The sequence below is a fragment of the Lethenteron reissneri genome, chromosome 36 (genome assembly GCF_015708825.2).
Source record: "Lethenteron reissneri isolate LAM-NWPU_2019-01 chromosome 36, ASM1570882v1, whole genome shotgun sequence".
Classification (NCBI taxonomy): domain Eukaryota; kingdom Metazoa; phylum Chordata; class Hyperoartia; order Petromyzontiformes; family Petromyzontidae; genus Lethenteron; species Lethenteron reissneri.
In genome coordinates, this window is record NC_083814.1 from 7,379,974 (window position 1) to 7,396,352 (window position 16,379).

General features: G+C 44.7%; 1 protein-coding gene across 1 annotated transcript; it reads left to right on the forward strand.

The window, feature by feature from the left end:
- The first annotated feature begins 1,342 nt into the window (after window positions 1–1,342).
- LOC133351219 (basic phospholipase A2 PA-9C-like) lies at window positions 1,343–6,535 on the forward strand. The gene is made up of 4 exons (XM_061566295.1): window positions 1,343–1,531; window positions 2,433–2,598; window positions 3,271–3,374; window positions 5,890–6,535. Exons 1-4 carry the CDS (start codon window positions 1,492–1,494, stop codon window positions 6,000–6,002), a joined length of 423 nt encoding a protein of 140 aa, XP_061422279.1. The 5' UTR covers window positions 1,343–1,491; the 3' UTR covers window positions 6,003–6,535.
- The last annotated feature ends 9,844 nt before the right edge of the window (window positions 6,536–16,379 follow it).

The following is a 16,379-nucleotide window of genomic DNA, read 5'->3' on the forward strand; positions in this document are numbered from 1 at the left end:
TCATATGTCACCCACATCTGATCTTAGCCATGGCCGGCAATTGCGATCAAGATGGTCAGGTTCATAGTGCAGAGCGCTACTGCATTACCACCGCACCGCAGCGTTACGTGTGACCAAAACGTTGCCCTACTCGAATGAGCAATGAGGTGGCACTCATCCCCAATGGACGAAATTCTGCCTTCCCATGGTGGGGCCAGTATATCCATAGGATAACCACTTGATGTATAGATTGAACACTTCACGGCTTTTGTCTTCTTTTTTAAATCCTTTATATTAAGTTCGCATGCTTGCTTGCTTGCGTGCTTGCGTGCTTGCTTGCTTACGACCGTGCAAATCTTTCGGTCGTTTTTTAACCCACTTCCCGTGATCCAATCGAGCTGACATTTTCAACACAGACTCGTTGTGCCAGACAATTAATGTTCGTGAAAAAAAATTCCCAAAATTTGACACTTTTTAGGCAAAAAAAAATATTTTACATATATTCAAATATAACTCATTCATGGCTTTGGCTGAACGTCACAGTGTAAGAGCCCAGAGCGTAACCCCTCCACAGGCCGTGGCGGAGTAGCGCAGTTGGTAGCGCCCTCGCTTCCCATGCCAAAGGTCGCGGGATCTATCCCCGCGTCCTCCACAGGCGAATATATTTTTAAATCCTTTATATTAAGCTCGCTGCCACGCATATAAAGGATTTATAGTGAAAACTTTGTTTTTACGGGTTATACTTATATTTCCATCAGCTCATGAGCGACGACGATGGGGCTGAATGAACTCCCTTCATCTTTGTCTCTCCTTTACCAGATTCGTCGCTTCAGTCATACTTGCGCTGTTCTGTTCAACGCAATTTCTTTATTCTATTAAGCGCACTTCACGGTGACGTTGTTGCTCATATCTTGGTGTAAATATTTTTTTATAAAGTGAAGAGACGTCGATGAATTTTACTGATTATTGCGCACTCTCGGTTGTTTTGACGACAAAAAGAGTCGAGAACTAAAGCAAATAGAAGGGCCGCGCTGAGCCTGCCCATGTCCACTGAGCTGATAATGCCTGGTAATGGTCATGAGATGACGGATGGAAATGATGCGGTCGATATATGGTCACCGGGCGATTTATCCGATTAACTTAGCCCGTCATATGTAAACAGATGTGCAAACAAATGAGACAAATTGCCCTCGTGTGTGGTTTAGCGATGGTTTATTTAGCAAAACATGACTCGATTCCGGATCTTGGGTCAACCATTAGCTATATTAAAACTATGCCACCCATGCCCACAAATCTGTCCCTCTATTCAGCTTTGGTGGCCAGATGACACTGATGACTGGGCGTTTGCTGAGAGAGACCTCTAATTGGTCAGGTGAGACCAGGCAACATTTTAAAAGGGGCCTGTGGCAGGAGTTGGGGCCACTTTGGACCTGCTTGGCCGTGCCTGCTCAACAACAGCAACACACGGACTCCTCAGCCTCTGCAGGTGGCATCAAGTCAATTGAAGGCGCAATGGCTCGTATGCTGGTGGTTGCAGTCGTGATATTCGCAGGTGGCGCATCTTCACTTCATTTGATTTGACACAACAAAGTCGCGTCCCTCGCATATATAACGATGCTGTTACCAATTGCTGTTGTTGCTACCTTAAAATTGTGATGCGCGGTGCAACAAAAAAAACAACCCGCCGACGCGGGTCTTGATGGCCGGCAACGGCTAACATCGGCAGAAAGTAACATGCGAATGGTCCAGACATCCCACCTTCAACCCGTAATAATCAGCAGGGTGAAGTATGGTTAATCTCCGCATGACATAGATCCATCACTGGATTGACAGAAGGTTGTCAATTATTTCCAATTATTTACAATCATTAATACACTGCCTTTCAAAATAGTTTTTATTTTAGCATTGTAATGTCAACTAAATTACCGTCTACGTAGAAAGCGCTGGACATTTATTGATAATGATTTCTTCCTCATTGCCCAGAATACTATATATTCGTATGGGATAAGATCAAATGTTACGAAAATACACAGACTTTAAGCTACATCTCCCCTTTCATTCTAAATACAGATCAAACAACTCGTGAGAAACTGCAATTAATCATTTCAGAAATCATTCTTATGATGCAAAGCTAACTTCTGGAATTATATACACTACATTAATTCTGGGCATGGCCTGATATTTTGGAAACAAGTATGAGGTGACCATAATTGTACATTATAGTTAATATAAACGCGTGAGAAACTGCAATTATTCGTCTCTCTGTGAATTAATTATAACTAAAACAGTTTTTTTTGGTGTGATGGACAACACTAAATGTAAGTCTTCACTTGGTCCATTATGATACTGTCTTACATTGAACAGCATTGTGTGCTATACTGAATTACAAAGTAGCAAGAGTGAGTATATTGTTTAACATGACATTTCGACTGCTTCTTCTGTTTTTTTTGCAGTGGTGTTTGCCACTGGAGATGGACACGCAGTGCACAGACGGAAGCGATCCTTAAGCTTTAATAATGTGGTCTTGTGTTTTGCCGGGAGAAGTGCATTGGATTACAGCAACTATGGCTGTTACTGTGGCTGGGGAGGAAATGGCGTTGCTCTAGATGACGCTGACAGGTAAGATTTCATTGAGGATGTCCGCACCATGGCAACATTACTGCTGGGACTTCACAACGGAATCGGCTATCGGTCACTGCTTGGCTTAGAGCACATGCAAAATAGTGCAGCCTCAATGGCGCGTTGGGACGAAGTGATTCCAATCAATCTAGATTTGAAGTTTTCGCGACTGCAGGGATCCATACTCTTTGGTTCTTTCGGTACCGAAATAACCAAAGAGTATGATTCCAATCACACGAGCGCGAGCTGTGCATAGGGAGAATGTGAAAACGAGTCGACAAATGTGCCACGTTTTCTTGAACGATGTAAGCATTCAAAGTTGTGACCAACGATGTGCATTTATTTCTCTGTTTTAATACATGTATATCGTGATTTGGAGAGTGGTATTTGAGTCTGCCTCGGGCATTCCTCATCCTAAAACTAGCACCTGCTGCATTGTGGATCCGGCAGCGCATAGAGTGGCTTTGACCATGATGACATCTCGATCTTGTTGGCAATGTGTGAATATCAACACTGGGATGACAAAGGCAGCTGGGCGGAGTGCTGACCAATCCAATTAATTGTGGACTTGTGCCAGCCTTAATCGTTGTCCTCTAATAGCACTTACTCTCACAGTCCACGGCACTAATTTGCACTTTTGCCGTGTCTGCCCCGTGCGTCGCGTGTGCGCAGATGCTGCGAAGCTCAAGACAAATGCTACAACGCGATTCCGCGTGGCTGCAACGTCAACTTCATTGCCTATGCCAACAGCTGTGCAGATGGAGAGGTGCAATGCGGTACGTGACTTTTCATCAGCACTTGTGTTCTCGCGTTGGCAGCGGCTTGGCCTAGTGGGGTGGCACGATTGCTGCTTGTCGCAGTCGCGTGCGGGGCGGAGGTTCCTCGACTGCCGTAGTTTGCAGCTTTCCCTCGTTACTCGCGAACTTTTCCTCGTTACTCGCGAACTTTCGGTCCGCGAGTTTGGCTCTCCGCGAATCGCCTCTGGAACTCGACACGACGACTGCATCGAGAGAGAGAGAGAGATAAAGACAAACAGATGAGGTCAAGTGACGAGGAAGAATGCGTGAGGTGAGAAAGTGATGAGTTAATGCGATGAGATTTAAGTGACGAGGGAGAATGCGACGCGAGAAATTCATGAGATAAAGTGCTGATGTGCAGTATCATCATAATTTAAGGTAAGTTAATTAATACTATTACTGTATTTAATACTTAGAAGTTAACTTTATTAACTGTATTAACCATTTTCTTTATTTTTGATAACTTTACAGTATTTAGTAGTTTATTTATGTACATATCTAAGGTATTTAATTAAAAAAGACAGGATTTCGTCGGCCGATGTCGTTATCCGCGAAATTTGCAATTCGTGAGCATCTCCGGAATGTATCTGTCGCGAATAACGAGGGAAACGCTGCATACTGCGGGTGGATCGACCGCTGGAACACGCGCGCCACCGACTGCGTCACAGTGCACATTGCAGATCTAGTGACAGTCAATATTTGCCAGATTTGAAAAATGTACCGTCAAATAATTAAATTTGTGGAAACACGCAGCATAGCAACCTTGCCCCCCAAAAGCCACTGTGAAAGTTAGCAGTACCCTCCTGGAAAAAGAGTCTTAAGTCTGAGCGAGGGTTTTTGTCCGTAGAAAATATAGTTCGCAGTCAAGATGACTCTGTCTTCTTGGTTCTTTCGGTAAAGTCACGTAGAATGGAAAGAATAAAAATAATAAATTAAAACATAATAAAATCATTCTCACGACGTTTCGGCCACAACGCAAGCAGCCGTCATCAGGTGAAGACCAGGTCTAAAGATGACTCTGTTTTAGCGAAAATGTAGAAACATTCATTCGTGTTCATCGTTTGTATAATGTGTTACTTGTACTTTGCATTCTAATGTATTTAAATGCACATTGGTATAACTTTTAAATAATACACAGGCATACACTGATGATGCTCGTTGTTATTATTGACGGAACGTCGTACTCAGATTGTAAATGTTGTGAATTTGCTCTCTAACACACGGGTGTGCTGTACTAGTAACGAATTGGCATGTTCTGTTTACGTGACAACCCTTACGAGTTGGCTGTCTCGGGTGGTGGCAGGTTTAACGACACATTTATATATTTACGCGATCTAACCCAAAAAAACCTATATTATGGATCCTATTGGTCGCAAAAGCCCATGTGTTAAACACAGGAATATATCAATAGTTGAAAACACATGTATTATCTGATTTTTTGGACCAGGTTTATGCATTTAAAGTTATAAAGACATCCACCCATGCTAGGAGCATTTGGTGATGCAGTGTTAACACACTTGGTGTACCGTAGTGTACGCACGTAAAAAAAAAAACTAATCATTAAAATTGCATCCAATTACACAGCGTGTTTGCACAATATTGGAAATTGTGTGCAATGCTTTTGTTTGCAAATGTAGTTATATATTTACGCCTCTTGCTGTGGAATTTAATTTGCTAATCACCGCACTGGCAACAAAGGGGCTTAAAATAGTAAATACTATAAGGATCTTTACTGAAATTAACACTTCCACTATTTATTATTGTTAAAGGCCAAACAAAACCAAGGAATTTTAAATGTATTAAGTTATAAAAACGCACTGGTTACACGTTTTGCATTTATATTGATATCAGTATATGATATGATTATTGGTAATGTTAGGAATATTCTTGTTGAACATGCAATTGAATTTGCTAAACAACGAATTAATTACTCTTTGGTTCTTTCGGTAAAGTCACGTAGAAAGAAAATAAATTAAATAATAGAGTACGACGTTTCGATTGCAACACAAGCAACCGTCATCAGGTAGAACTTAAAGATATAATATGCGCAATGTAGTTTATTGACAGCGCTTTGTCACATCTAACTGCGAATGAAAGCTTCCCCACACTTGTCATTCGTGAGGTTTTTTTTCACCATACTTCACCATTCTGGTCAATGCGGGTTGGTGAACCGCTTCTGAGATGGGGGGGGTGGGGGCCGGACCGGTTTCGGCATCACTTGCTACTCATGTTGACCGTGGCCTGGAATCAAACTCAGGTGGCCCAGGTTCCCAGTACTGTGGACCAACTAGTGCACGATAATTTCTCCCTCGTTAATCATTGCCGTAAAGAAACATACTTCTCCTATAGATAACTGTAACAATAAGTTAGTAATTTAAATCGATCAAATGTTCGCAAATGTACGGATGATGCGGAATTGCAATACGTCCACGTGTGTTTCAAATTACATGAGTTGTTATTCTCTTCCCTCAAAATCGTCCGTTGTGTTTCACAGACAAGCTTAAGCTGTGCGAGAAGATGGTCTGCTCCTGTGATGTCATTGCGGCAAAATGCTTGGCAGGTTCAGCGTACGACATCGCGCTCAAGAACTACAGAGGGAAGTGTTAGGTGAAAAACTAAAATAAAAAAACTCGCTGCTCTGGATGAAAAAAGAGAGTCATATGATTTCACTTACACTCGTATAAATTGATGTGACCTAGTTTTTCGTCAATTTCACTCCCATTACATTTTTATTCGCCAGGATTGACCAGATTTTGTCCTCGTTCTGTTACGATTTTTATTGTACGATGCATTTCGTCAAAATTATAGCGTTAATTTACCGCCAAGTTGAAGTTTTCTTTTTTGGGGATTATAGATGGTACTGTCGCGAACGAGAATATAATAAAGAGTATCACGAAATAATAATGTGTTTGACAATACACGCGTCGGTTACTGATGAATAGAGTTGGCTACGAATGGTGCGAAAGAAGTCCGACAGACATACACACATACTATATAACAACGATCCCCTTCCTCCCATTAAAAAAGTTCTGTTAAATATTGCATCTCTTTTTCAATTGTCATCAAATGAGCTGTAAAACTGATGGCATGATTGATATGGTGATGTGCTCAGTACACTACAATAAACAATATCTAGCATATCCGCTGCGTGAACTGGTATTAAAATGCTGTTTGTTGTGGCCGTATTATTTGACTTTAGTTGTAAAGGTATTCATCTTCTTGGTTCTTTCGGTAAAGTCACGTAGAAGGGAAATAATAAAATAATAAAAATAAAACATAATAAAATAATTATCACGACGTTTCGGCTACAACGCAAGCAGCCGTCCTCAGGTGAAGAATGAAACACCACCAAGCTTGGAGCGTATATTTAAGCTGGGTTGGAGGGGGAAAAAGAGCGCTTTGACAAAAGAATTTGCATATCAAGAGGAATTTAGCATATTTATGAACCATGAAGATGAATCCCTGCAGTCACGAAAGCTTTAAATCGAAATTTGTAAAGGTATGTTCTAAAAAATGTAACAGTATATGAAATCAAGATATGATGTTTATTTATATACAGTAACACTTAAAATCCAACATCCCTATATTTGAATGAGGATTTTTCTAATAACACGTACAAATTACAGTGACATTTAATTTCTATTTACAACATACCTGGACACATGGAATTGAACAAAGAGCAGAACGAAAGACATATTTTGCAATTGGACATCATTGGACATCACGGATGCTTTGTAAGAATTGTACATTGCGTGGCATGTATATTCACCATGGTTTATTGTAGCCCTCAGATGTAGGTGTTGGTTGCACCGGTTGCATTTGTAAACCTATTTTTGGTGTTTCTGGATTGACGATCCCGAATGACCAAATCACACTGAACGCATCCGATCTCGTCAAAGGCAAGCTGGATTGTGCCGAGATAAGTGCTTGGATGGGCGACCACCACGCACAAAAGCACAACTGTCAACCCCTTATCACTGCCTACTTTATTACAGATCAATTCACACCTTATTGGTCACCCCATGCCATTATAAACCTCAACGTTCATTCTATAAAGTCCCATCACAAGGGAGAAACACAAACAAATAGACAAAAACATTATTTTGCCTATATTCAAACGGCGAAACGCCGTATGGACCTGAAACCTCAATTTCCCTGTACAAGAATACGGGTAAACCGTATGGGTTGACAGGTAAGGTATAGTGCAGTGTATAGTAGTGTAGTGTATAGTGTAGTGTATAGCATACCTGTCAACCCCTTATCAGTGCCTACCTTATTACAGACCAATTCAGACCTTATTGGTCACCCTGTGCCCTGATAAACCTCAACGTTCATCCTACAAAGTATCATCACAAGGGAGAAACACAAACAAAATTGACAACAAAAAAATATTTTTGCCCGTATTGAAACTGCTGCACGCCGCATGGACCTGAAAATTCAATTTCCATGTACAAGAGTACGGGCAACCCGTATGGGTTGACGGGTATGCAAAAGGATTGATATAGTGGTTGTTCCACTACGTGATGGGCAGTAGAGGGCAATGCGGAAAGACACATTGCACGACCGTTATTCCACGCTTCCGTGTCTAGCGCCTTCAATCCCGGGGCAGTTGCCATCGTAAGGGGTGAGAGGCACAGGTGAGGCACCACTCCCGAATGGTGGGCGCTGTGCGCGTGGGCTCGGATGTTGCGGTGGGGCAGTGCCATCGCTGCCATGGTGGGGTGGTGGGGTGGTGGGGGACGCAGCGATGGCACTTTGCCACAGGTGCCAACATTTTTCGATTTAAAGCTTTCGTGACTGCAGGGATTCATCTTCTTGGTTCTTTCGGTAAAGTCACGTAGGAGGAAAATAATAAAAGAATAAAAATGAAACATAATAAAATAATTCTCACGACGTTGCGGCCACAACGCAAGCAGCCGTCTTTAGGTGGAGAACAGGTCTGTCGAGAAGGAATTATGTTGTATTTTTATTATTTTATTATTTTCCTTCTACGTGACTTTACCGAAAGAACCAAGAAGAAAAAGGTGCCAACATGTCTTGCTCCGGCTTTGAACCGAGGCCTTCGAGAGGTATTTGCTCTGTAGCCTGACTCGAGTTTCCGTGCTATATTGTTCATGAAGCTGCTTTGGTGCACGCGAAACACAGTGAGATTTGGCGACACGATGAATTGCGGCAAAGGTCGTAAGTGTACACAAATTTAAATTCAAACGAGACTTTTTTATTACAATGAAAATCCAGTTAAGCACTTAGGCTTTCGTGACCAACATTGTCCATAGTGGTTTTGTGGGTTAGATGGCATGAATATAAATGTGTCGTTGAACCTGCCACCACCTGCCACAGCCAATTAGTATGGTTTGTCACGTAAACAAAACATGTCAATTCGTTACTAGTTCAGCGTACCGGTGTGTTGGAGAGTGAACCCACAATTATAAGTGTTGTGTTGAAGAATTAACCCACAATTGTAATGTTGTAGGTTCACTCCAACCCGAAAATCTTTTGAATACAAATTCATTCCCCAAGTACATATCGAGCACACCGTCCGCCCCATTCACTTCGAGTGTCAAGCCATCACTCCAGCTTATTTTGGCAGATTATGAGCAACCTCATAGCGCGTGTGTGTGGGGGGGTATGCCTTCCTTTAAACAAGGATTTGATGATGGAAATATTTTTGTTGTTGTGGAAAATCGCGGCCATCTTGCAGCTTGGAAGTCAACTGGGGGGTTGCTCTTACTGAATGGTGAAAGGATTAACATTATTTTCGACACTGTTTTTGATTTGTTTCAAAGCACTGTTGTTTACTCTGTCGCAGTCGACGCGGGCTTTGTGTGCATATTTTTGTTTCTATTTGCTCTCGTTAGTTTGCACATTCTAAACCCCCGAAATGTCCTGTAACTGCTGCCACTGCCAACGGTCTTGGGCTTTAGTCATGCCCTGTACGAGTGATACTTAGCTCAGTGGACTTCCCAGCTGAAATGCAGAATAAGTCGGAGTGTGGTCAGTGTGCAGATCTTTGGTGGAGTCAGGTGTTTGTGGGCAATTTCCGCGAGTGTTGAAATAACACCGAGTGTGGCCTCTGAGCAGGCAAGCCATGAGCCACTTCTCCAAAGTCACGTAGCGAGTTTTGGCCAGTACTGTATTCCGGAACTTTGAGGTGCATTGCTCCATTGAATGCCCTCTCTCGGCTCGTGTTTGCAAAGAGGACTAAAGGATTAGCATGGCACTCTTTATACATTTGTACGAGGCGTTTTGTCAAAGCTTGTGAGAGCACCAGAATCAATATTGTCAGTAATGTTTAGCTGCTTCTTTCTTCTAAATGCCTTCCTCGCTTGTCCACAGCAACAGTAATAAGCGAGGGACAATTCCACACCCATGTTGTTCTTTTGTTACATTTATTTAAAACGCTGCACTGCAATTACGTTGTGATTTAAAGCTTTCGTGACTGCAAGGATTTATAATCTTGGTTCTTTCGGTAAAGTCATGTAGAAGGGAAACAATAAAATAATTTTAAAAACGCCACTTTTTTTCAAATTTTCTTGCTGTGGATTTCACACCTGATTATGATTGCTTGTGTTGCAGTCGAAACGTCGTGATAATTTTATTGTTTTATATTTTTATTATTTTATTGTTCCCATTCTACGTGACTTTACCGAAATAACCAAGAATATGCAATTACCTTGTTAACACACGGCGCTAAAGTTGAGGTCAGGTGTGTCTTTCATATGTGCTCTGCACATTTCATGATTGACAATGTTGGGCTCAATGGATAGGTCGTACAAACTAGATATTGGCCAATACCCCACATATGCCATGTCTATGACGAATATTAGAGTACTGCAATTATACCTTCCACTTTTCATTTATTGTTTACCTTCATTCAAATGTTTAGTTTTAATCTAAACATTGGTAATTATGTTTGGCATACAATTGATATTGTGCATACATTTGCTATCCCTATGTTTTTCATTAAGCCTCCGATTATCACGGATTACATCCGGTGTGAAATAAGTTCAGCTGACATACATACGTATATAGCTTACGATTTGTCTTCATGTATGCTTATATCTGCTTTTCTTTACATGGTGCTTTTAATATTTGCCACGACGACGTCCTCAAGTACGGGACTTTGTATCCTCACTCTGATACATTGCTGTTCATCACTGGGTGATGCGTTCTGGGGAAAGATCATGACGATGTTGATTTGAAGCTTTCGTGACTGCAGGAATCCATACTTTTTGGTTCTTTCGGTAAAGTCACACTTTGACAAAAAAAATAGATCACGACGCTTCGATCGCAACACAAGTGACGGTCGCTTGTGTTGCGATCGAAGCGTCGTGATCTATTTTTTTACCTACGTTACTTTACCGAAAGATCCAAAGAGTATCATGACGATGATGAATACAGGAGAACTCCTCATCCACTGTAATGTGGGTGAGCAATATGTACGTTGAACTTCTTTCGCACCATACGTAGTCAACCGTGCTAATAGTGAATCGGTAGGCCAACAACTTTTACATTTTGACAAAAGTTTATTTAACAACTGAAATTAACCATGGTGTCTTATTTTTTAGGAAATCAGCATGGTTCCTGTGGAAAGTCGCTCTCTGGATGTGACAAATTTGATGCAAGCTGCTTTGTAAGATGCCCATAACATTTTATGAATAAGTTATATAGATTAAGAAAAAGATGCTTATTAAAAACAGCTGATAAATGAAATGTCTTTACAATGACGTATGACTCTCATCACATTTCACCTATCTCTTAATCATTTTATAGTTGACTAGAGCTATAATTAGGAAATACTAATTCAATTGTTTTGAATGGTCATTTTACATAATATTTTAACGACGATGCCAATAAATGCTATGGTTGTAAAATCATATTGCAAGATTACATTACAATTAATCAGAGCATGTGAGCAAATACAACACCATATAATACAATGGGCTCATTATGTACTTGGTGAATTTGATGTGTAAACACAATTGCGAAAATGTGTGCTGCTTGTTCATGTCAAAATGATTTTGTGATATAATAAACGTTTTATTCCTTGCCACACCAAATGAAAGGGGAATAGAGTCACGGATGTAACGCATGGTTAAATAAATAGAACGGCAAATGAGAGAGAGAAGAGGAAGAATGAGAAATACGAGGAAAATGATGGACAAGGAACAGAGAAACCGAACTAAAAGTTCAGGACATATGAGGATCAAGAGCAAGAGGCCACATAAGGACGTTGGCATTGCTGTATGGAGAGGCGTTAAACACGTAGGCTTTTGCGACCAATATCATCTATGATACAGTTTTTTTTGGGTTCGATCACGTAAATATATAAATGTGTCGGTAAACCCGCCACCACTCGACACAGCCAATTAGTAAGGTTTGTCACCTAAACAGAACGTGCCAATTCCTTACTAGTGTGTTGGAAAGCAAATTCACAACATTTAAAATCTGAGTACAACGTTTCGCCAGTAATTACAACTAGCTTCATCAGGTGACAGCCATATTTGTGGAGATTTCTTACTGTTTCCTTAAATAGAGGGGTAGGAGGACAAAACAGGTGGACTTCACAGATCTGGCTGTCGCCTGATGAAGCTAGTTGTAATTACTGGCGAAACGTCGTACTCTGATTGTAAATGTTGTGGCTTTGCTCTCCAAGGCACCGGTGTGCTGTACTAGTAACGAATCGGTATGTTCTGTTTACGTGACAAACCTTACTAATTGGCTGTGTCGGGTGGTGGCGGGTTTAATTACACATTTAAATATGTACGCAATTTAACCCCCAAAAAACTGTATTATGGATGATATTGGTCGCGAAAGACCCCTACCTGTTAAACTAACATTACGCTCTCGGAGCAAAGTTGGGCCAAAATCATTCAAAAGTAAAATATTTAAATAATTGCCCATCAATCACTTTATTAACTTGAATTTATACAAGTGTAATAAAGGACTCGACCACGATGTCTGGCTTGGTGTCCTTTATTCGGTTCTTCTCTCTTAACCCGCACGGCTGTCCTTCTATAAGACTCTATACTGACACTGATACTGCTCTCCTGCAGTTTCTCCCCTCGTCGTTCTCTCAGCCTCTCTCTCCTCTCGTCGCTCTCGTAGCCTCTCCCTCACACACAGCCTCGCCGGCTGTGTTCCCCGCAGCTCCTCGTCCGCCTTCTCTCCAGCCGCCCCACCGCTGTCTTCTCTCGCAGCTCCGCTGGCTGCTCCCTTAGCTGGCCACCGCTGGCCGCCGCTGCCACCCCTTGGCTTTGCCCACGTGGCCTTACTCTGGTCCAGTCCCACTCGTTCTGCCTTCCTCTTCCGGTCTCCTCCCTTAAGAACCTTAACCTTTCCTCCCACGTCACCTAACTCCACCTCTCCGTGACGTCACATCCGGGAGGTCGCCCGCGCCCGCATTACACCACCCTCCCCCGTGGAGAAAAACCCAGCCGACCTCGGCTGAACAACACCAACAGTAATGCGGGCGAACCCGAGCGTAACACACCAAAGGACACCAAGCATGCAATATAACAGTAAGAACAATCAACACAACTCAACAATCAATAACGTAGCAGAAGCAGGCAATAAATACACAGTAAGAACAATACAACATAACAATCAACGAAACACAAGGGATTTAGAGCGTGTGCGGGTCGCCGGCCCGTCCCGGACGGTCGGCGGCCCATCCGCGGAACGGGAACGTGATTGAGTTTGAGGAGCGACAGGGTGAAATCCCCCTGTCGCTGTTGGAAGTCCACCAACGTCCCGTGTCCTTGAAGGATCAGTCTTGGGCTTGTCCCGCGGATGCGTCTGCAGCGGGGTCGGAAGGGCTGCAGGGCCCGAAGGACCCGCAGATCTGGCAGGCACCCTCCGAGCAGAGCGCCTCGTCCCCTCCGGTGTCAAGGCCGGCCTGCCTGGAACAGGTACGACAGGCGCTCTAGCAAGATCAATGGACGCAGGCGGGGGAGAGTCGGCAGCAACAGACCCCGGCAAGGCAACATTGGGAGATGATGCATCATGTAGGGGAGCAACATACGGTTTCAAGCGCGACGTGTGAACAAACCAGCGGCGAGAACCAATTTGAACACGCGCCGACTGAGGATTAGGAACCTCAATGAGGCGGACAGGCCCTCGCCAAGGTTTGTGAAATTTGGGAGAGGTACCCGGCCGCACCTGCGGGCAATGGAGCCAGGCCAGGTCCCCAACCTTCCAGGGGCACTCCCCTTTGGAACGCCGTGCGTACCTCTCATTTCGTGCCTGAGCTTTGGCCGTAGCCACACGGGCACTCTCCCGCGCCTCCGAGACCCGGCGAACAGTGTCCCGAATGTAGTCAGGAAGCGGTTTACAAGGTCCCCTCACACCGGTTCCCATCTGCACATCCATTGGCGGCACGTTTTCCCGACCATACATAAGGTAAAATGGCGAATAACCCGTAGCCGCATGAGGAGTCATCCTGTACGCCGAAAGCACCCCCGGGATGTGCAGGTCCCAATCCGATTGTTGCTCACTCACCGTGTGGCACAGCATGGCAGACAATGTCCGGTTTAGCCGCTCAACCATACCATCCGTTTGCGGATGGTATGGGGATGTCCGGACCTTCTTAGTCCCTAGGCCCGCGCATACTTCCGCCAATAATTTCGAAGAAAAATTTCGGCCCTGATCCGTAAGGAGTCTCTCCGGCGCACCCTTGTCCATAACATATCCGAACAAAAAGGCGTCGGTAATGGCCGCGGCCGATTGATCGGGCAACGGCCAGGCCATCGGCCAACGGGAGAGGTACTCAACCCCGACCAGCAAATATTTATTACCCCTCGCCGAAGGTGGGAAAGGTCCCAAAATGTCCAGTGCCACCAATTCATTGACCCGAGACACCCGAATTGACTGTAAGGGTGGCACATAAGGATGTTTAGGAGGCTTACGCCGGGCACAGTCAGGGCACGCGCGGACGTGCCCCACGACATCCGTCGACATGCCGTGCCAAAAATAATGACGTTGCAACGTCAACAAGGTCTTCTGCACACCCAGATGTAATAGCGTGTCACAATGGAGAGTTCTAATCAACTCGTATCGGAGGGACGCAGGCACCACTAGACGCCAGTGTTCCTGGAGACTTTCCCTCCACATAAGCAGACCATCTCGGACCGCGGTTTCCGGCGCACCCTCCGTAACCGGACCCCCAACCTCCACTTTGGATCGCTTCCGCAAGGACACTAACGACTCATCCATCATTTGCTCCCTTATCCAAACAGACCGTGGCAGATTCAAAACCCCATCAGTCGGCCCCGGTTCCACAGTAGCATCCGACTTCTCCACAGCCAATACCACCGGCTGAGGGGGGGGTAGGCTGGGCGCACATCTCTGCGTCCCCGACGCACATTTGCAAGGGGAGCGCTGCGGCAACCTAGAAAGTGCGTCTGCGTTCGCATGGCGCACCCCTTTACGATGGTGAATTTGAAATGAAAATTCTTGCAGCGTGTCCAACCAACGCGACAGCTGGCCGGAAGGTTGATCCATTTTAAGGGCATATTGCAAGGCCGCATGATCCGTACGTACGATAAAGGAACGGCCGTACAGGTACGGTCGAAACTGACGTAGGAAAAAAACAACGGCTAAGAGTTCCCTGCGAGTGACACAGTAGCGTGTTTCCGCGGGCGACAGGACCCGGCTACCATACGCAACGACGCGCTCTACGCCCCCTTTAGACTGAGACAACACCGCGCCAATACCTGTGTCGCTCGCATCCGTATCAAGAATGAACGGTTGATTGAAATCCGGATAATCCAATGTTGGGGCGGTAGCCAACAGATTACGCAGACTCTGAAAGGCCGCCTCTTCCGGCGGTCCCCACGCAAACTTACGTCCCTTACCCGTAAGGAGGTGCAAGGGCCTCGCGATGGTCGCAAAATTCGGTACAAATCTTCGATAATACGAGGCAAATCCCAGAAAGCGACGTACATCCCCCACGGTGACCGGAGTCGGCCAATCTCGGACGCACGCCGTTTTTTCCGGGTCCGTAGACACCCCCTCAGCACTCACGATGTGCCCCAAATAACGGACGGACCGTTGCAGTAGGTGACATTTCTTTGGTTTAAATTTCAAGTTCGCGGAGCGCATCCTCGCGAACACCGTCTCCAGCCGCCTTAAATGTTCATCAAATGTGCGGCTGAAGACGATGATATCGTCCAAATATATGAGACATGTCTCCCACTGCAACCCCGTCAAAACGAGTTCCATGAGCCTTTGAAATGTGGCAGGGGCCGCATTCAGCCCCATCGGAAGGCAGTTAAATTGAAACAACCCCTGCGGCGTACGGAATGCGGTCTTCTCCCGTGAGGGCTCGTCAAGGGGAAGCTGCCAAAATCCCGAAGAGAGGTCCAGTGTAGAGAAATACTTAGCCCCCGACAATGCGTCGAGGGAGTCGTCCATACGCGGCAGGGGATACGCATCTGCCACCGATATCTTATTCAATTTTCGAAAGTCAACACAGAATCGCAATTTGCCATCCTTTTTCTTAACCAAAACCACAGGCGCGCCCCATGGGCTGTTCGACGGCGATATAATATCCGCAGCCAACATATCCTCCACTGCCCCCCGAACGTGTTCTCGCTCGGCCGGACTCATTCGGTGCGAATTCAACCGAATAGGGGCAGCGTCGCCTGTAGCAATGTGATGGTGAAGCAATGAGGTGCGTCCCAAATCCAAATCATTGGAGCTAAACACATCGGAATACGTCAATAACAATTTATGAAGCGCACCCCGTTGATCCACAGACAGGGAAGAATTTCCGTCACATAAGCTAGCAATCCAGCGGTCATCCGAAGCCACAGGCTCGGAAACACCAGCAACCACTCCCTGGCTATGCGAACAATCGTGAGCCGTAAATGCCGTGGTGGCATGTGCCACAACCGTGCCGGCTGGGACACAGACATTTTCCGTACCCGCATTGAGCACCTGCAAAAACGGTAATTGATCTGGCCGGACGATGGTCTGCGCTCC

Excerpts from the sequence above, each read along its gene's own strand:
- LOC133351219 (XM_061566295.1), top strand. The coding sequence starts at position 1,492 with ATGGCTCGTATGCTGGTGGTTGCAGTCGTGATATTCGCAG. Across the intron at positions 1,532-2,432 it reads TGCAGTCGTGATATTCGCAG|TGGTGTTTGCCACTGGAGAT; the intron begins GTGGCGCATCTT and ends TTTTTTTTGCAG. Across the intron at positions 2,599-3,270 it reads GCTCTAGATGACGCTGACAG|ATGCTGCGAAGCTCAAGACA; the intron begins GTAAGATTTCAT and ends GCGTGTGCGCAG.